The following is a 23,279-nucleotide window of genomic DNA, read 5'->3' as shown; positions in this document are numbered from 1 at the left end:
GAGGGAGGGAACAAAGAATAACTATTATACACATTCCACACATCGATAGGGGAAAGGTTAGGACTCACGCAGCCGGGGCTGGCCGTAAAGAAGGGGGCACTCCCAAGATGGCGGTCAGAGAGAAGTCGACGATGAATAGTCTTCATAAGATGCTGCAATTTTGTAATATTCGCATATTTATACCTATGGCAATGACGTTCAATTGGTTAATAAATACTTCAAGCCACTATGTGTTAAAATATTCCATATAGTGTACAAAAAATTGCCGGTTTTTACTGTGCATCTCTATGTAACACTTGCAATAACATATTTTAAATGAGCAATAAACATCAAGTAACGATAAACAACGTTACTAAGATGCAACGTGTAATAATAAAATAAGCAGATTAAGCTAGAAATACACTACGCCTACACATTGGAAGCATTCGTTTGTGCTTCTACTCACGGACAGATGCCAAACTTATCGCAGCTGCTTCAATCGCGGCAGCAAGCATTGATCGATGTTTCGCAATTCACGAATTTGTATTTACAAAGCGTGAGCTAGTTTACTTTAAACATTCCGATTAATAATTAGTACGTTAAATAATGTGAAATGTGTGCCACAAGTTAATTATCCTTACATTTCTTTACTTGCCACACCCGAATTGTCTTATGTTTTAGAAATGTTGTAATTTATAACTTACTGCCTTAGATTAACACGTTTTTACAGAAAAAAACGGAAAGCTGACGGTGTGAAATTTAAATCATGTTTTTTTGAAAATATGTTACTAATCGCTTATTTGATAACAAAAATATAATTCCGGCTAGTAATTACATACATTTGGTAATAAAAATAAAGATTCGTATAAAACTGGTTTCACGTACATTTTTGATTTTTAGAACGAACAATATAAAATAAATATTTATGATATATAAAAAAAACTTTGTCGCCTAAAGGTAGGCAATTATTATGTTACAAATCATTGATGAAATGCTTTTTAAATGTTTTAGTTACCTGAGCTGTCAGTGGCAAGTCGGGGAGGTGTGTCTTCACGGTCAGTTGGCACTACTATGACAACTTCATCATCACGAGGCGATTCGCCGTTACGATTCGAGGAAGTTCTTAAACAAAGAATGATTCAATATTTTACCTGGCTATATCAATAGCTATAAATATCAATGAAATTAGTCAATTGAAAATATTAAAAACGTAATATATATATTTTTAACCGCTTTCGCAATCTCTAATTGTAGTCTAGGAGTAGTTCAAGTAGTTGTGTAGTTCAAATTTGTCATATTAACAGTAATTTTTCAGTTTTCTTTATGCTGTCGTCTTACTGGTTACATAAAACAAAGTGTTGCATTAAAGAGAGGATAGAATACGTACTTTACGATGACTTTTTTGCGTATAAATCTTGTTCCTAAATCGGAATAGCCCCGGTTCATAGGACGCTTATGCAGAGGCGGTGGCGCGGTGGATCCTGTGGCTGACTCGAACGCGCGTGAAACTGGTGAGTTCGGCTCCGAGCACTGCTTGTCTGTGATGGCGGGGCGGGTACGAAGCGAACTCTCGCCAGACGCACCGCTCTCACCCTCGCCGTTCGCTCCGCCACCTATTCTTCTCGATGCCCGTCTATCTTCTTCGTACATCTCTAATAAATGATCTAACTTACTTTCTATGTCATCTACCTGAAATTAATCCCAACTTTGTAACTTGGTTGATGATTTTTTTTTCACTAAATACAAAACTAATACCATTATGATCTACTGTATAAATTATATACATGCATCTTGTTTACAAATTTAATTATTTTATTACTAGAAGTGTAAAGTATAATACCTGTCTTTCAATTTTAACTACTCTGGAAGCTAGGCTGATTTTAGATGCATAGACGTCTTTGGCTTTTGAGCCTTGCTTGCCAAGAATTTGATCTAACCTGTGGGTTATTGTTAGGGAAATTTAAATACATATACCATAAATAATATTAAAACGATAATATTTACGTAAGATGTATGAATAAAACAACACACACTAACATTAAACTCATTATAAATAATTAATTTCATAATCTGCAACTACTGTTGAATGTAAGACGTAATACATGGGCATTATTATCTAGGTTATTTGTGTAAAAATGCTGGATTATGACAACGCGTGTTAATGTTACTATCTGTTCGTAATGATCATAGAAACCACTAAAAGATTAACAACTAGGATCTAAGTAACGAAGTCGCAATTCAAAAAACTAGTGTATGTAAATAATATTAAAGAAATAGGCTTTAAGTACTAGATTGATTTTAAAAGAAAAAAGAACTTTCTGACACGTGAAAGACGTAATTGCAGACCTGATTAATAACAAAATATTATAGGGAAACAAACACATCACGTGTTTTGCTTGATTACAACTGCTCCATAGCTCAAGTCGAAAATTTGTTTATGCAAAACTGGGTAGTTTCAGAATTGCAGTGAAAACAATAACGAGGCTAAAATAGAAGCGGATTGTTTTGTTTCCCTCTGCATTGGTTTAAATTACAAAATGTCTTTGTCAAAATTATTTTTAAATTGCGCATTTATATAAAGCACATATACCATAAATATATATCATACATTTCAAATATTATTGCCAGTTAGTATACTTTTATAGTAAATTAGAAAATATAGATAGTTATTTCTATATATATAAATACTTATTCATTAATTATTTAACAAGGAATACTAATTACAGTTCAACGGCTTCTGGCTGTTCTCTTATCGAAGATAAGATTAAGGTGATCTATATTAGTTTACGACCAATGGTTTCAAAAGTTTTACATATTGTTCATAATGCCCACGTATTCACGTAAATAAATAACATTTTTTTTCCTGATAGCACTACATAACAGTTTTACACATCCATACATACATGTATAACATTTATCATGATTTCCAAATACTAGTTATGATCGTTTCGAGTCTAAGCGCAGATGTCGTGCAAAGCACTAAACACAATAAAGCTAATGATGGCCGTGCACTAGTGATGCACTAAATGTAAAATACATAAATACAGTGAAGCAGTTAGAAATAATTTTAACGTTTTCACGATAACGGACTTTTCACTATCATTTAAATTTATTTCTTACGTTTCCATTCATAATACGAAGCGTATTAAGAATGGATACGTAAGAATGATTTTTTTAGTTCTATGTATGTACGTCTCTATTTTTATTTATAATTTACTATGTACCATGCCTATTTCTATGACTTTATAAACTTTTTATTGCCAGTATTATTTTTTGGAATAAAAGTAGTTCTATATTTCTCTCCGGTACGTTATTCGAATTTTAAGAATGAGTTTAACTATAGCGCTACTACTATATAAATGCGTAATAAGGTAGCGTTTTAGTAAGTAATAATACTTAAAAATTTATCTTGATATGTTCAGACCCGAAAAGCTCAAGTAAGATTTCGAAAAGAATGTTCTCAATTCCAAAATGTTTTAATACTCTGTACTTTAAATCTGTTTAAAATTTACTGTTTCCTGTATTTAGAGTATGGTGTATAATTTTATGCATACAAGTCAATTAAATCGCCGAATCACATCCAAATGATTCACCCTGACAGACAACGGAATATCAAATAAATTCAAAATTCGTTTATTTTTCGTTAAATTTAATCTCAAATACATTTTATATCTCGGAGTAAGAGAATGAAATTGTGTTAACAAACATTATATAACTTTATTACATATATAAATTGGTGGAAAACCATTGGTTTCAACAAAATATTATTTCTACGTCACGTAATGTCTCAAAACGGCAATATTATTTTTAATTCAAATAATCATAGTCACAAATTCGTAGTAAGGAATAATTGAATTATCAGTAATAAAGAGCTTACTTCATGTTACATTTTTTATTAATTCATTTTATTTTACAATATTAACGTATTTATTGTGGCTTATTTAATTTAAAATATAAAAACGCTACTGATAGCTGTTAAGCTTACGTTTGAGCTTATAAGTTGGATATAGTAAATGGAATGACACTTTGAACGAAATTTCTATTACTAAAAACGAAGAGACGGGCAGGACGTTCACCCGATCTTAAGTGATCCGTGCCACCCGTAACCGTATAAGTCTACGCATAACTACACTACTTCCTTTACTATTTTTTAAATTATTTATATATTACCGATTTATTTCGTTTTATTCTCAGCGTTATAAAATGTCATTTAGAATATCAATTAATAAGATTATAAAAATGATCGTTAGTTTTATAAACAACTCGTTGGACTATCTGATGAAGAGCGGTGAATAAAGCTGCGACGAGGCCCGATGGTGCTGGAAACGCGTCCCTTGCGCTACAAGGGGACCCTCACCTGTACTGCAAGTTCTTGGTTCGATTTAGAAGATCGGCGTGCCCGGAGGAGTACTGTTCTATGACATCTTTCACGTCGTAAGGTTTCAATGCTTCTCTAAATCTCTTGCGCGCGACAAAGTACTTGAGCTACACGGAAATAAAATATATCCTGATAGCGTATACTAGTGCGTAAGCACACCGTCCTGTGTCAACATTTTAGACGAGAATTTATTCAAACGTTTATTAATTCACATCGAACTGAAAAATTGCGGAAGTTTATGTAACAAAAGTATTTTCATGTTAGTTAAAATTGTGTGGTGACCTGATACATTACAATTACATTTTATTACAGCGCGAAGTATTTCGAAACAATTAGCTTTCATTCTTACAAAAATAAGGTTATTACAGGTATAAACAAATATTTATATATATTTTTATTATTAATCCATTTCAATGCAAGCAGGCAACCGTTTTTATTTTAGAAAAGCCGTTGAAATGTTGTTACATTTGTTTGAGATATATGCCCTGAAGCCTCTATTTTTTGTTATTGAACTGTACAAATAAAAACTTTTTATACTTTTTTTTTAAATTATTAATTTAATATCTAGATGTAATGCTCATTATCTACTTAAAAGTTTAAACTAATTTTTTTAGGTTCCAGCGGTCATGCGAAAGAAGTAACGTTAAAGATTTTGTTTTAGTTGGTATTATGTAAAAAATGTTTCTTATGTTGCTATTTTATGAAACATTAAGTAAAGTAATGTCGATAGAATCTGACTACTTATAAAGAAGTGGAGTGAAGTAGAGAAAGGTGGCGTATTAAAATAACTTTCACGTGTAATTTTCAGCAGTAAAAAGTTGAAAATTAAAGATAGCTATACACACACTATACTTCTACTATATTAGGTTTGATGCCAAAGTTGACTACTGAAGTAATATAACAAGACACAGTTGTTGTGAAAACGGAACGAGAGAAATGTATGAAGGATGTAGAAAAGGTTTATGATAAGTGCAAGGCGTACTGATGTCTCTGGCTAGGTACTCGTACTACCTAGTCTGGACGTTTTTCACTCGCCCCAGAAGGTCCACGTGGCCGGCAGAGTACTGCTCTATTACATCCTTAACGTCGTATGGCTTAAGCGCTTCTTTAAACTTACGTCGAGCCACAAAATACTTCATCTGTTAGGATTCCACATAACAATATTTCAGAGAAGTATGCTTACAAATAATAAAATAAATCCATTTACGATTATGAAAAACTATTATTGATTTGAAATATATTGTACGACAACCGTTAAAAATTGTCTTCTGAAGGAATCGTTCTATGTAACAAGTTTTTGAAGTAAAATGGAACTAGTCTATTTTGTTTCGTGTTATAATCTACATTATTCTACAGTAAACTATAGTGTACTAGATTTACTAAAAAAGTTTTGGTTGTGTTTGATTTGTCTAATATTTTTCTAGTGTTAAAACTATAAAGTATGTCTCGTAATTAATAAATTTAGCAAAGTTATGACCTCATAATATGAGCGGTAAAAAATTGTGCTCAAAAAATGTATGTCGTGTGATTTTCGGTTGCCCTTACCATTTTTGCATTTATATTATATTCTTAATTTATAATTAAATTACTTGCTTATCATTTTATTTTAAGTTGTAGTTACATATATTACTTAATATATATGATGCATTTTTTATTTAAAACATTAACTATTACAGTAAAGTCACATGTGTAGTATGTCAATTATTACATTAAAAATATATTCAAATATTTTTGAACTAAATAGTAACCAATAGTTACGTAATAATGATATAGTAATAGCAGTAAGAGGAATGCGACTAGTGCCATTTTGAATTTCGTTTTCATTATGGTAAATTGAATTATGTTCAACAGTGGACTCGTAATAATGATGACAAAATGTATTCTGGTGAATAAACATAAGTTAGTAAACTTTAATTTATATATTTTTTTTATAGCAAAGAATTTAAATAGTATGTACAAATTAGAAACTCACCAAGAGTTTGAAGAAGTATAGATTATATAATTATGCTAAAAACAAAATAATTTAAACTTAATAAACAATGACATTAATAATCACACCAAGCCACCATTAATTCGTTAGCATACTTCTAAAATTTGTAGTAGTGAGATATTTTGGGGGTAAAAATTTGTGCATACAATTTAAATTAAAGACAATTTATACATAAACCTTTAAGACCAGTTTTAAATTATTTGAAATATTTAATTATACTAAATAAGAAATAATTAGTATTTGTAGCTATATTTATTTAAAAACATGTCGTGTACAAACAAATTTCAACTGTCATTAAGTCTTAATTTAGTAATTTTATTTCCGTTTTAATCATTAACCTGAAAACTTAAATTTTTAACAAAATACATTTTTCTGACATAATGCAACTATCAATTAAAATTAGAAGTTTCCGAAGAATAACAAATTATGGTCATTTTTTTGAGTTTAGTGTGTATTGTAATGTAAAAGAAAAAAATAGACTCACATATTTACTACTTAAGAATAAAGTATTTTATGGTCATAAATGGCAATAACAAGTGTTAACGGTATTTTGTTATTTCCCAACTCAAACCTAAAATAGACAACAAATAAAAACATTGTACATACCTTCCTTATAAATCGGATTGCTGCTTTATGGCGTGGAGTTAGCGTAACACAACGGGGTTCTTCATCTTCGTCTGCACAAAAAGAAAATCTTTTGAAAAACAAACTCGTATGTAAAGTATTTTAAGAGACCAGTCCTATACATAGTTTATCACAAAAAATCAGGATTGATTTTTTTGGCTTTATGCCTTGCATGGGCGTCCGTCGGCTGAAAAGAGGAAGAAGAAATACAAGAAATAAAAAGTAAAATATTAAAACAAATGTATCGAAATTTTCAAATGTTATCGGTAATGTCTTTTCAGGTCTCATTTGTTATCAATGCAATGATTATATGAAAATATGTAGATTTATTTTTAGATACAAAGCTCTAGTTAAAAAATTGACAAGAGATTTTCAAAGTACTCAAGAGTTTAAGTTATAAGTAAATAACACTCGTATAGAAAAACATAATTTTTTTAATTAACTTTTTGTAATAATTTCATAATAAACATTTTTAAGGCCGTCTTGTCTTCAAATATTATTTTCGATTTTTATCGATTTTGTAATTCTGCTCGTAACTTAATAAATAAACTCTAAGCTTTGTGTTAGAATCAGTTAACTGAGGTTTAAAATTTATCAAAATTGTCTTGATCTCTAAGACCAATAGCATAATTCTATGTTACGCTAACGTCTTTCAGCTCCTGTTTTAATTAGAGATTATTTAAGAAAGTCCAAATTGCAGTGAACTTAGTAAGCGCAGTCAATTTCCTCTAAATTTCTGTTATTGGCATTCCGTTGGTTAAAAAATATGATAAATTTGACTAAAGGAAATTTGGTGGAAATGGTTTGAGTTGGTAGAAGAGGTTGTTGCTCGATGAGATTGCTGTACATGTTTTTTTTTTATTTAAGAACTTTTTCTAATTAAAAACATTGTTCGAAACCGAATTTGTGCAACGCATACCATTATTACAAAGGTTTTCGATGCCCATTAGAGTTTTTATACCTTATTACAAAGGAAAACCATACTGAATAGATTATTTTTTATGTTCAAATATACAGTCCGTTTATAAGTTTGAAGAAAACTGGAAACTTCCGATCATTTTTCCACTATAGTGTACTTTATCATATAGTTTTTGGTGACTTTCTTCAAACTTAAATCAATTTTCTACGGGTATACCCTGCAAACATATTGGAATCTCTCGTTCCTTAATTTTTAAGATGTTTAATAATATAATACCTTATTATACAGGCAAGATCAAGTTCTGTTTAAGCATACTTAAAGTGCTGATAGCTGCTTATAGATGATCCACTTTAATTTGCGTTTAACCTGTATTTATATTGTATTTTATACTAACAGCTTCTTTTACAGTCTTTGGAAGTTTAATTTTGACTTGTAAATTGTCTGATAATTCAATTAACAAGCTAAAGCATAATTTTGAAATGTTCTAGATGTATAATTTCATAGTTGATTTGAAACCACAGCGTAGCAGCATTATTTGCTTTTCTGTTTGGTTATTAAGACGTACCGAAACTCTTTTTTATCAGCTTTAGATGGCTTATAACGACACCTTTTTAAATAAAAATTTATTATAGTAATTAAAGGATTATTAATTACATGCCCAAAATAAGGAAGCAGGGAGTACCAACACGATGGATAACTTATTCTCCAATAAAAAAATCGTTAATTAAATTGTGGATATGTATGGATTGCTTACGGGTACCACGGGATATATACATTAGATACATTTACACACCGTAATTTCCATGTTATAAAAATTAAGCTTAGTATTATATCCCTCACTTCTAATTAATATAGATGAAACGTTATTTAAGAAAAAGGTATCTCATCAAATTCTGTGTAAAATTTATAGCAAAAAAAATAAAAAATAAAAATAGTCGCTCATTTTACTTTTCTTTAACATCTCTTAGGTTTGTAAAGATAAAGTTTTAAGCTACATATAGTAATTTTAATGTGTATACAGGGTTTTAATGTGTATACAGGGTTTTAATACATACAGGACACAATTATTTTTATATTTGCTGAAATACTTATCAATTAGTGTAGTGATCAAAGTCTAATAGATTTTTGGTAGACCGATGGAACCAAGGAGCAATTTTTATGTAATCGTACTTTTATATAAAAGTTTAAGAGAGGACTAAATATATATGACGTCTCCGAAAAAATAATTTTGAGCAATGTGACAATTTGACAAAACAACAACTTTAAACTAAACGGCTTCGCACGAAGTTACATAAATGGGGCGTGGTATTGTGTTACTTTTGAACGGTTTATTAATAACATTACAGCAGTATATTAAGTACCAACACACTTGAAGTTTTATACGTACAAAATATTAGTAAATTTTAAGTATTGTCGAAGTGAGCGTTGTCTTAACATAACATTAAACACTTAACACATGCTTAAACAACGGTTAAGCTGTCGTCAATGTTGCTAGCATACATATATAACAAATTTGAAACTTGTGTAAGTTCAAAATGCTTTATTTAGATATAGGAGTTTAATAAATATAATTTTTAAAAAATTAATAACAGTACTTAAATTAAACAATAAGTAATTATTAATGTTATTAAAAAGTTTGATATGTATATGGTAACTCAACCCTATATCTAACAATGTTTGACTAACCATAATTTTTAGATACAAAGCCTCATATATACAAGAGACATAAGTATTGTCAATGTTCCATTAGCTTTTGTTATGAATCGGAATATATTATTAATAATTTTTAATGTCCGCCAAATCATGTGAATGTCTACACAGTTACCAAAAACTAATATTTTAGCGATAAAATAGACTACATGACTGCAAGGACTTGACGGCAAAAGTTCAGATATAAAATAAATATGTCCAATTTGTTATAGATTATACAAAGCACAAAACTAATTCCAAACAATAAATCAAAAAATATGAATTGCACGAAGCAAGACGTTGATGTGGCTGTGTGACTAGGCCACATAGCGATCTGGTCTTTTTGGAAATATATTGGGAAGACCCACGACCAGGATTAGACGTGATGATGATGAATTATCATACATATTTAATTTTGTGAGTGGTCCTTACGGTATTACCTATAACATAAGGCATTTATTTTGAATATATATTAAGTTATAAAAAATGGTTATATAATATAGTTATATAATATTTTCATTACCCTTAAAATGTATCAATATCAAGAACGAAAATTGAAATAGGTAGCTAATTATACCCGTATATGAAATCAAATATGCTGCAAAAGGAGTAATTTCTGTATTAGTAATGTAATTAATACAATAAAGTTTATGTTATTATCATGAATAAGGAATTTGCTGCTTTTTCAAAATATTTATACATAGCACCATATTAGCTGTCGTTCCATCATGTACATCAATGGTTAGTAGTATCTTAACCAAGCTCATTTACAAAGTGTGTTTTACCTGACTAATGGCAATAATTAAAAGTAACATTGGAAAATTGTATTTAGAGACAATATGATATGACTAATAAGTGATTTTTGTTTGATTGACGAGTACGAGTGATTTAAAGATTAAATATTTGAATATTAAATATTGTACTTGTGAGGAATTGGGAGATGGCCAAAATTCTTGCTCGATTGATTAGGCGAAGTTTCGTTGGAGCGACTTGGTGCAAGGGCTCCGAGAGAGACCACGGCTTACGCTGGCCCTCGATGCGCGTTTAGCATTTCTATTCGTGAGTCATCGAGTCACAACTCTATTCGTGTCAAAACTATGATTTTTATTCAATATTTAATTTCATTTCGATACATTTAAATTCTTATTTAATACTTTATATATTACGGAATATATTACATATTTCTCGAAGGACATTAATTAATTAATAAAATGAAAATGTTTAATTCAATTAGGTTACTGCAAAGTACAAAATTCCTGTAATTTTAAATTGAGCACCATAGGATGTGCAGTTTTAAAAATAGTACTTCTATTTTTTAAATGTACAACAGTCAAGAAAAATATCGTAATGTAAAAAGTAGGTTTTAAATTTGCAGCATGTCTTTGATTAGGTTTTTTTGCATGGATGATTTCGCATGGTTTATTTGCATGGATGGTTCATATGACGTAATATTATTATTACTAATACGTTCAATAAAAGATGATGAATAACGGCGTTGCATAAGTACGTGAGTCCGAAATTCGCACAACAAATTTCAAAACAATGTCGGAAAAACAAAAGGTGTTCTGTGTTAAGCGGCCGGTTATTTATGTTCATTATATCAATAAATTACAATAATTTTAAATTAGAAGAAGCAGCTTCCAAATGACATTTAAACATTGTGTATATATTAAAATGTACACAAGCTATGTATATTCTTCAAGACTTGGTAATGTAGTTAAAGCATGTATAGATTAAATTTTAAAATACTGAATTATAAAAATGATTACTGTACTTTTAAGGAAGAAATATGACGGCGCAAAAAAAAGGTTCAATATTTTGCGTTTCAAAATCTTTCGTATGTTTAAGAAACCTTCTTAACCTTCATGCCTCCTTAATTATATCCGCGTTAATTAATAAATACTTGAGTAATTGTCTAAACAATGGTTTTTCATTCATATGTTTTTTCACAAAGTAAACTTAATAAGATTTAAGTAACTTAATCGAGTGACTCGTGTATTAACACAAGTTTATAAGTATTTGTGTATGTTATATAGTTTTCGAAAAATGTGTGCAAAAGTAAACACAAAAATTTATCAAAAAATGAGGTAAAACCCTGATGTAATAAAATTAGTTTAAGTATTTGGGTTGAAGCCAAATGCCATTACGAGATAATATTGTTTATACGGAATATATTTATGGCGGTAAACAGATAAACGTTAACAAACTATAATTCAGTAAAAATACGTCTGCTAAATAACACTTAATTTTTATCGTTCTATAGTGTGTAATAAACAAAACGTGTTATTGAAAAGTAGATTAATGTTCAAAAATAACTTTTAATAGAGACATTGAGTTTAAGAGTGTACGAGCTTGTAAAATTCAAGTGATAGTAGAGCAAGAGCACATCATTAACGCATATTAGTTGTAGTTGAGGCGACAGCTATTTTTGTAAGGTAAGCCGGAACTCTTCTTTCTTACCGTCGGAGTTTCGTTTGGAGAGCGCCGTTTCTGCCACCGAGTCCGTACTCTGCGAGGGGTGGACGGGCCGAGAGCGCAATGAACGCCCGTTCGTCGTGTGGCTCGCGCCTGCCAACCCATATATGCTAACTTGAACACTGCACCTAACCATCACAAATCATCTATTCTCAATATTCTCCTTTTCCCGGTTAATGTTTTAGCCGTGATTTATTTCTCAAATTATGTGGCGATGCCGTTATTAAAAAAAATACACATATTGTTTTTAAATAACACTTTTTTAACGTTTTCGTGCATTTTTGACTGTGTAAATTAAAAATAAATCCGCCCATCCGCCTGTCAAACCTCTATTTCTAAAATTATAACATGCACACACATACAAGTTGAGAGAAAATAATTGAAAGATTTTAACAGTAAAACTTACGATCTGCTTAAAAGTGATAAATGAAACAGTCCGTTGTAAAATAGTATAAACAATTATATAAAAAAATAATTAAAATTTATCTAATTTGTTTAATACTTTTTCATTAAATAGTATCATTTTAAGATAAACGTATAAAACTTTATGCGTTTATTCCATTTTATTACTATAGTAATAAATCGAAATTATACAATTAAATAGGAAAAGTCTTAAGGAAAAAAAAATAATCCCTAATAGATCATTATATTTATTGTCATTGAAATTAAGATCACCTATCTTCTGAAGACTTGTAATTCTGAAGACTCAATTTCCTTAATTAACTATATCTATTTACCTGTCTAGTACAGGATCTCGACTTGCACAAATTAAAATGTTTGAGATGGTCGTCACAATAACCACTTATAATAACTCAAGTTAAATTTATTTAACAGCATCTTTCACACCTTAAAGTAAAATCTAGTTATAAAATACAAAAGTAATAATGTTTAAAATAAAGATAAAAATGAGAAAATATTTACATTTACCTGCTATTACTACGTACAACTCAAACGAAGGCATATGGAAATATTGTACGCGTTGGTAATAGGTACAATCTGTACTTGTCTTTATAAAATATATGTATAGAAAATATTACAATAGATTTATTACATTACTAGAGCAGTGGCCCAATATGTACTAGAACGAACCGATAGCAAAGAAAATTGAATGTTGAAATAAAGAAATGTCTGTGCACGCATCACTGAATACCTAGTGAATTGAATCTAATACGGTTCAATTATTTTAGTCTTAATATTCATTATTGTTACTAAATTAAAGTTTTGTTTTCATATTACCATTCTCATTATGTGTAGATCTTTATCTTTATGCAATTGAATTATTAACTGTGCTTCTGTGTCCTTTTTTACGTTTAAATAAAAACTATTTTACTAAAGTCTACATATTTACAAAGGTCGTAGCATTTAATTACTTATTAAAATTCTACAACGCTGTAGAACTCCCCAAGGCTAAAGTTTGGTATATGGACTTAATCTCTCTTCATAAATCTACGAATTGATTTCTTTTACGCATTTTCGTCGCTGTTACACTAGGCCAGAAATCGTTTTATTAGATTAATTTATTTATTATTACTTAGAAATATATTAGGTAATAAGCATCAAGTAATATATGTTTTGCAGTAAGCTTAATATTCTACATTATACTTAATATTTTTTTCATATGCATTGCATGTTTTTTTTTTAAAAATCTCTTTGCATGTGCAATTGATATCAAAATATTGTTAATATCAAAATAAGACGAGATTAAACTTACGTTATTAATGGAAATCAAAATCTCTCGGATTCGATTTTAATCAGTAATACTAGTGACCCCTAACTAAATTATTGTAGAAATGTACTATTTTTATGTTTAAGTAAAAGAAACATTAGTGATCATTATAAATAAAATTTGTAGAATATACAGCATGGATACAAAGCGTTAAGAACAATACCGTTCTTGAAATGTAGTAGATTATTTCGGGCATTATTTATTTTTTTGCTAAGATATCGGTACAAAGTGGAAAATTTACACATTTATATGACCATATTTATGTCGCTTCTTTTTACTGCAACGTAAAACACCTAAATAACGAGGTCAATGCAGTGGTTGCTAGTTAATGTCTAAGCAAACTATCGATCCATTTTGTATCTCTTTCTGGCTTAGGGTGTTAACGATCTTAAAGTAGTAAGTACTTAAACTTAAGGTTTTCGATAAAGTTGAAAAATTATTAGTGGTACTCTGCAACCAGTATTATATTTTTTATATAGTATTGAGCTAAATCAATGTTTATTTAGTTTACTTTTAAGTATAGAAGTTAACATAATTTAAGTTATATTTATAATAAGATATTTTGACAGCAAATGAAATAGAAAGTATTTAAAAATTATGCCAAGAAAAAGGCATTATACAGGTCTTGTGCTTTAAAGCATATTTTTATATGAAAGCATTTTCATCTGGCAAAGTGACACTATTGCAACATACACCTGATATATTGTAAAATATTTTAATACAATAAACATCAAAATACAATTTATACTATAAAGTAATACTTAGAAACTTGTTGCGCTCTCCATGTTGCCAAGTCATTTTCATTGTTTGGAAGACTGTTCAGAATTGGCTCTTATCCATTCTTGTCGCTTTTCATAAAACTCTTAAAAATTTATTTTCACAGTGTTCTAGCAATAAAAATATGCATAAGCATGTCCCCTTTCTTTTATTCGTTTATCAGTTTGGATAAGCGTCTTCTGCAGGGTTGTAAGTAAACTAAACATTTTTATATAAAGTATTAATTGATTACAATGACTATAACAAAGTTAAAAATTGTGTATTATGTATTTTAATGCCCTCTTTTTATTATTTTTTTCTTAATTCTGTTTTTAATTAGTAATAATGATTCAAATACTATTTTAAATAAAAATAATTAGTTAAAAATGATTGCAAAAATGAATTACTAATACATTAAAACTAATTACTACTTGCTAAGTACATTAAAACGTATATTTTTAATATTATATAAGGCAACACGCGGCAACGGTATATGCAATGCATCAAAGCTTAAGTTAGTATAACTATTTAGTTTTGATGCTAGTTTTTTATATGATTTTATCCAAGTTATTACGCTTGTTTTTATTCTACAAATATCTAAATCGTGATCTGTAACCGCAAATTACCGTTTTCTGCAAATGAAAATTAATGTGATTGTAAAACTCAATATTATACGCTATTTCAGTCAATAGACGCCCAATGCAAGGTATTGGCCTCCTCCAAAGATATCTATAGGGGGGTATACGATAATCGCCACGATTGTTAAACGAGTTAGCTATCGCAGTGTGTCATTATCGTATCTAGAAGACGATACTGCCTCTCCTCTGGAAACTTGTTGTGCGTTGACTCATTTCCTTGGTTGAAATTGTAATGTATGCGCAAAACATTGTTAAATTTCAATTTAAAAATAATGGAGGAATCAAAATGACGACTGCCCAGAAGGACGTCGACTTCAAGTCACGCCTCACTAAGATTTTAAACTCGATAGTCTTGGACGCACGAGTCGCGTGAATCCTTCAGTCTTGTGTGACTATGATAAAAATAATATGAGCCCTGTTTGCCAATATTGTAGTTGTCTCTGCTAGCAACCACCAGATTGTTATTGTCTGAGCAACCAACGTTTAGGCCCGAAAGAAAGGCTTATCATTCTATCTGGAGATGTATAGCGCAAAGCCTGTGCTGCCTAGTATTTTGTATTAAACTATTTAGGTGGGTTAGCATTGTCATGCGTTAAGCGTATTACTAATTAAACGGTGGTTATTCTACTAATATCTTACTTACATATAATTAAAAAATCACGTAGCAGTCAAATTTACAATATTTACGTACCTTGATGTTTACTGTTATATTTAACGACTGCCCGCTCTATTTTTCCTGACTAAATCCTTCTAATCATTGTCTGAAAGAAATCGCCGTTTGCAAAAAGACCGGTCTGCTTATTTTATTGTATTTATTTTTATATCCTGCGAATTATTATTTTAATCTACGGTAACGAGTAAGTTAATAAATAATATTTACTAAAACACAAATCATAAATGTGTCGAAAACTACACGATTAATTTATTGGGATAGCCATCTAAGATCCAAAATCATAAGTTATTTAAAAAATGATATTATTTTGTAGTTCAATTAGTCGTTAATATAAGGCCCAAGTAAGTGCAATTTGCTGCGGCTATTACATTAATGTAGGTCATCGTTAAAGTTTAGTAACGTAGTTCTACAACGCTAAATATATCATACATTATATGACCCTATTATTAACCCAAATCGCTAGTAATTTGTTTCTCGTCGGATTTAGCTGAGGATCAATCGACGTACCCTTGAGTAGAAAACAAATGTTAGATTAATATATTTATTTTATTCTGTTTTTAATAAATAATTTGGTATTGTTTGCTTTAGCAAAGTAATCCCTTCCATTCTCTTGTAATGAACGAAAATTTGGTGGTAATAATGGGTAATAAAATTAGCCCTTCTTCCGTTCCATCATTTCAGTACAGGAAACAAAATGACTCACTCTTTAAAGAGAGTGGATCTCGTAATGATAGTAAGCTGCAAATGAATTGAATAATCTCGTAAAGATGAAATCCGTGTTCTGGATCTTATAATGAGTACTTAGCCGATAAGAAGATATTTAAATCAAGATTTATAATAATATATAAAAATTATAACTATTGACAGATGAACTATGTTGTTTATTTGTAAATTTATGGTATATAACCACACATTTGTTAGAAGCTTAAAAATACGAAAACCGACCGACGAAAAGTTTCAACAAAAATTTCCCCAACACTGCTATGAGCTCAAGCGTCAAGTGTCACTGAGATTATCAACAGCGACGCTGTCAAATTCGCAGCTACTGGCCTAAGCTATGCCGTAAAAACTTGTCAAAGTAACTTTAAATTCATAATTTTTTTAGTTAAATTAAATATAAAAACTATTTAGAATTGTCTTCGTTACCATATTTATTACAATAAATATTTTTATGAATATAGTCTCCATTGTACGTTTATCACAACATGCATTAATTTTGATTAATTGTATTATACGTTAAACATCTATTTTGTATCAATGAGCTAATGGTTCGAAGTAAATATGGCCTGTATCATTAAGTCTAGCTAAAAACTCATAATGAAATTATTTTTTAGAAGTCAAATGTTTAAATTTATTTTTTGGCAGAAGAATATTGTTTCTTACAGTGAAGATAAAAATTATTCATATAAGGAGGATACATTTTATACAAAATTGTTAATGTCTTAAATATATTTACAAATAAATAATAACGAAGCCACGTTTCCATGTTGATGCAAATTTACGGAAAAAACTCTCTGCTTAGAATGAGAGCGCTTTGTGCTATTTTGTGGAGAGCTCTGTTGTGTTCTTCTAGTGTTGGTTAGTACCCTACATGACTTAAAAATAATACCATTTCACATTCTGGCAGATATTTTTTTAAACAGATTACGAAAGTTTATTTTAACTATATTTATAAATATTGATACATCTAATAACGTAACAAAATAAATATTGATATTAACATATTATTAAAAAAATTAACGTTCGATACTCCTTTAAAATGACGAGTATTTATGGATAATCTCAATAAGGGATATCTCAATAATCCGTGATAAAAACTTAAAAATCATTGTTGAAATTCATAAGGAAATGAAGAAATAAACGGATACATTGTTGCAAAATAAAGTTTAATATTTATTCGGAAGTGATTTTCAGAGAATCATTGGACGACCTTGATATAGGCATATCAGTAAATGGCCAGGTTATTAACAATATCCGTTACGCCGATGACACTGTATTATTTGCTTCAACGATAGAAGAACTCCACATACTTGTAGATAAGGTTTAGTTTGTTAGTTCAATGTAGTCTTAATATCAACTCCAAAAAAAAGAAGAAATTTATGGACATTTGTAAAGTCCTATCTGCTAATCTAACCCCTCTTTTGTAATGGACAACCTATAAGTTATTTTTTTTCCGTTCTATACGGCGATGAAACGTGTACCATTACAGAATCGATGATAAAATTAGTTAATGAAACAGTGTTAATAAGCATCAAGCAAAAAATCAGAAGTTCTGAATATAATAAAAACAAGAAAGCGACAATATTTGAGCCACATGACGTGAAAATCAAAAAATGAGCTACTGTAGTACTGTACATAGGGTAAGATTCACGGAAAGCGAAGTGTTGGTAAAAGACAAATATCTCGGCTGAAAAACTTACGCCAGTGGTTTGGAAAGAGCACTCGTTCGATCTTTACAGCCGCGGTGTTAAAAATTAATGAGGATGTTTTTTTTTGCCGACCTTTGAAAGAAGATGGCACTTTAAGAAGAAGAATTGTTATAATACAAATTTGTTCCTTTTTTGAATCTCATATTCTTTTCTCTTTTTAATTTGATATGAAAATACGAAAATATTGTACTCCAGAAGTATATAAATAATGTATTGGCTTTTGTCGCTAGACAGTATTTAGTGTGCAAAACCTTTAATTTAATTTTATTTTTAAAGACCATGAACTAAACAACAATGAAAATATTACATACTTTTTAAAGAATGTGACGTTAGCAAAAAAGCTTTTCAAGCTTTTTTAAGGATTTTAGTAGCTTGCTGAAGGTTTTCATTAGAATATTTTGAGAAATATATATATGTTGTTTTGTTTTTTGTTTTATTAAAAAAATAACTGGATAAATTACTTTCAAATTTTGACATAAGACAAGATGTCTTAAAAATATTTAATAAAAATTAAATGTCGATTAATAATTCCCTACACTATTTTCTATTTACAAATTTTCAAATTTTTGCATAACTGGAAGTACTCATTGCATTAATATTATTAATTTCAACACATAAAAATGACACAAAAAATGTATTTTTTTTAATAATTATTAATCGGACAATTAATTAAATAACTTACACAACGATGTAAAGTGTGGAAAGTTACTTAAAGAGTCGAATTTTATATTGTTTATTTTCGCTGGTGTAGTAAAGAGTGTATTAAGTTTCGAGTTCGCGAGCGCAAACATTATAGCACAGGATTTCGTATTTCACAATCTTGAGTGGTACCAAATTGTAATTGGCGGAGCATAATATGACCATCAGGTGAATTAGGCTCTTGCCCTCGTGCGTTAAATTTTGCAGTTTAGAAAATATAAACAGATAAATTTTAATTTACCATCCCGTTAATTCCTTTACACAGTGTTATAAAAATTAAATTTTCGATCATAATTAATTTAACTACTGTGTGTAGTTGTACTGATGTGCAGTGATAGATTCGGGTGTCGATGATTTAATAAAGCACACATCCAGGTTGCCTATAATTGCCGAGTTCCGTAGAGACATGAATGGGGACTCACTGTTATCAAAAATGTATAAATTTTTTAGTACCCAGTACTTCCGAAAAACTTATGTTAGTTATTTACGATATTAAATACTAGTTACCTTTGTATATATTCCAACTCGGGACGGACTTATTATACTTAAAATCATTTTTTTTTGGACATTTTCTAAATATTATAATCACCACAAGTTAAAACTTTTCCCTATAAAATAGCGCAGGCTAGCGCTTGTACCGGAGTTTATAAAAAATAAATTATTTAAACTCGCCGCATGCCTGCAAGCTCTTTTCTCTCTGCAACTTTCATCAATTTTCATATTATACAATAAGTTGGGTCCTACTTATTTTTATTTATAGATAAAATAATGTCCGTTTTAAAATAAACATAATTATTAATTACCGATGTCAATGATTACTCCTTCTAAAACACCTAAAAAAATTAAAGAGTACGTATTCATATATTTCAGTTTGTAAAATCTTTTGGTGCAGATAAACGGACGATTTATGAAAAGGAAATTGTTTTTATTGATAGTTGTTAAATTCAAAGGAATGACAAAGTATGGACAGGCGGACTTAACGTTTAAATTTATTTATATTGATTGGTATGCATTCATGTGGATTGATATTGTAGGTAAAACACTACATTATTTAACCTAGATATAAAGGAACTACCTATTTGAGGGACAAAGTCCAATATTTTACAAAATCCTATTAACTATCGGGCATGCATAAATAATTGCAAAGCAGTGTAAATATCGTAGTAACCGTTCAGTTGACAGATCGCAACCGAACTAAAATACAAGCTTTAAAAAAAGCCATTCCAATAATGTTAGAACACTATTTTGCTTGTATGAACTGGAAATTCATTGTGAGAACCGCACTCTAATTGCCACGAATGAAGTCTTTCCTTTTGTAAAAACCAATATTACCTCGTTCGTATCTACCTTACAGCTTTTACGCGAAGCATTTTAACTTAGAAGCCACCGTTCCACTCCTGTATTGTTATTTGAAGCTTCTGATTGCAGTACCTTTTTCTAAGCGATATATCAACTATGCGGGTGCATTTCCTTATTTAATAAAGTGAAAAAAAGAAGGAAGTAGAAGGTAAGGAGAATATCAGCAAACGTGTCTTGAGCTAAAGGACGTAGCCACTATTGCCGGAGATGGAATCGTCAATCCGGTCGATGGCAATTCGTCAATGTTTTCGCTTTTTGTGTATTCACATTTTTCTGGGAAGTACTTACTAAAAAGAATTAATAAGAACGCAGCAAAGTTTATCGACTGTAACTGTCATGCCATAGTGCCGTTTAAAAATGAAGAATAAAACCTTGGAAGCAGCTTTTCCAACAATGGAGCAGACAACACGCATGGTCCTCGCCCGTTGTACGATTATCTACGAAACAGTGCAATCATATCACGCTCCATTTTACCAAAAAGCATTCACATTTCACAGCACTGTGTATGTGGCTTGTTACCGCGTTGGAGACTGTTGCTTTTGTGTTTGTTCGTTAACTCAAAATTATGTTGTATGCTTTGAGTGATCGTACTTTTGTTACGCGCTGGCCGTTTACTAACTATTCTACTATATTATATGTATTTTTAACCATTGCTTTATTAGGACTGTTCACGGATTATATTGTGTGAATCACTTCAGTCGGTCTTGTTATTGCATGATGATAACTATGGAGTTCATGTTAGGTAAAATTTAAAATACTGAAACACTTAAGTAAATTTTTAATTGATTCTGTTTAAAATTTTCAAACAAAGGATCTTTTTAAAATATCTAATTTACCTAATTACGATAAATATACAGAAGCTAACTACTACAAACTATGTCTAAATTAACCGCGAAGTGTACGGAATAATGTGTTGTTTTATACTTTGTGGACAAGGAACACAATCTATTGCATTACAACATATATAGCATTGCTCTGTGACGTACCTATTGTTGAAGAGGGTCGTGGTTGGTTAGTCTCGTGTTGATGCATTTCATTTTGTTCGGGTTAAATAATGCATGAGTTTTGTATTTTTAAACTTACCGAGATTTTCAGCACTCGCGTTGACGTCGTAGCGATGCGCGGGCTTGGAGTGCGGAGCCGGGGAATGCAGAGACGTACTCTTGTGACGGCGTATTGTCGGCAACCGTGACACAAAGGATGCATTGTTCTTGAACGATGCGCTCATAACCCGACTGTCAAACATACATATCGTCATTCGTTTTCCACTTAGGCATTTGGCAAACTACTTATTCTCGCAATTGGAGAAGTAGATGGGTTTCTTTTGTCGTGTTATGGAAAAATAATATTCGTAAAATGGAAAATTTCATAAAGAGAAACTTTTGTTATTTATGAAGACACACTCGCTCAAGGAGCAATGGACAGATGGAAGTTGGCAAGTTAAGAAGTAGGCTGACCACACAGCGCGCATAGTAGATGGCTGATGGGCTCTTAAGGTTCTGGACAAGGTGGACAAATGATCTCGTATAGTATAAGGTCGTTGGAAATACTTCTAACCGCTATGGGGATGCCTGTATCCAGCGGTGAACGTACTACGGCTCAAATAATGACGATGATTATTGGATAGATCAAGGCTTCAAACTTTAATTTTGTAAACTAAGATATTAAAATTATAATTAAAATCAAATAAAAATAACCTTGCTTGTGGACTTGGTAACGGAATTTGGTGTATTTTCCATGTAGCCACACTCATGGAATGTTCATCGGCAGCGTAACACCGCCACAGTGCCTGGATTAGTGTCGCGGCCGGCTGACGGCGTCTGATCATATGCTTTTGTCGTTGTTGCTGTTGCACTTTAAGAGCAAACCCTGAACCTAGTATACCCTTGGAAGAAAAATGTTAATTAATGATAAATATTTGCAAATAAAAAACAAAGACGTATTACGAAAGTTTTTCTCACAGCGGGTAGAGCAAAAAAAGATATTCCCAATAATGCACAGAAGGACGCGATGAATTTCCCCTGCCAGGTTTGTGGCACCATGTCGCCGTACCCCACCGTGCACAGTGTGATCTAAAATAATTCAAGGTTAATGTTAGAATACAATTAAATTAGCGTCAAATTGAATATAATTAGATGTATAGTGGATTCGTGTTTCCAATAAAATGCGAATATAACGATTTACAGAATAATTTATTAATTTGAAAAACTTTTTTCTGATCAGTTGTCCAAGTACATGACATTATGGCGCCTACATTGCAAGATTAAGCTAATGAGATGATATATATCTCAGGCCTCATAAACTTATGAGCTTTCTTAGTAGTACTGCCTATTTAACAGTCCAATAAGGTGGGCTATTTATTAGTTCTACAGAACTGTTAATAACAAACTGTTGTAAAATAAAAAAAAATGTAAAATGAAATGTCACTTACAACGCCCCACCACAAAGCTTCTGCAAAGTTTTTAAATTTTGTATCAGTGACGTCTTTTTCTGCCAAATAAACTAAAAATGATGCAAATATGAGTCCGAGGAAGCCTATGTATAATGTTGTTATTAATTCCTGTAACAAATTAATGACTTAAGTTACTATATTTATCCAACAAACACTACTAAAGTGATATGTACATATTTATTAAATTCTATTTGTTTATGACAAATCATAATAATTGAATAAAAATAATTTCTTAATTTTATAGCTTCAGTTTATTTTTATCTAGGAAATTGATTTTTTATTCGGTGTGAATGAAAACTAAATATGCTTTTTTTTTTTAGCTGACTGTGTTCTTTTACCTATTTTTAAATGATAAAGACATAATGCATAATTGGTCGACCGGAAATAGCATCATCTTTTTATCTAAATTCCTAAATTCCTATCTAAATTCTAATTATCGCGGTCTGCGTCGCCTACATTTTTTGCAATTAAATTACCTTTTTTTAACTACCGA

The 23,279-nt window shown here is 30.4% G+C and overlaps 1 protein-coding gene across 1 annotated transcript in view; it reads right to left on the bottom strand.

Moving 5' to 3' along the window:
- The window catches only part of KCNQ (KCNQ potassium channel), a 53,454-nt gene that overhangs the window by 3,420 nt on the left and 26,755 nt on the right, over nt 1-23,279 (bottom strand). The window contains exons 6-15 of the mRNA XM_068770990.1: nt 22,766-22,894; nt 22,296-22,406; nt 22,032-22,219; nt 21,418-21,569; nt 12,040-12,147; nt 6,954-7,024; nt 4,337-4,464; nt 1,820-1,916; nt 1,367-1,668; nt 995-1,101 (exon numbers count right to left, since the gene is read on the bottom strand). Coding sequence (XP_068627091.1) covers nt 995-1,101; nt 1,367-1,668; nt 1,820-1,916; nt 4,337-4,464; nt 6,954-7,024; nt 12,040-12,147; nt 21,418-21,569; nt 22,032-22,219; nt 22,296-22,406; nt 22,766-22,894 — 1,393 coding nt within the window. The remainder of the gene's footprint in view (nt 1-994; nt 1,102-1,366; nt 1,669-1,819; nt 1,917-4,336; nt 4,465-6,953; nt 7,025-12,039; nt 12,148-21,417; nt 21,570-22,031; nt 22,220-22,295; nt 22,407-22,765; nt 22,895-23,279) is intronic.

The sequence above is a fragment of the Battus philenor genome, unplaced genomic scaffold (genome assembly GCF_028537555.1).
Source record: "Battus philenor isolate CCGP_79_NKW_IND1 unplaced genomic scaffold, ilBatPhil1.0.hap1 SCAF_3, whole genome shotgun sequence".
Lineage (NCBI taxonomy): Eukaryota > Metazoa > Arthropoda > Insecta > Lepidoptera > Papilionidae > Battus > Battus philenor.
This window is presented reverse-complemented; position numbering and strand designations above follow the sequence as displayed.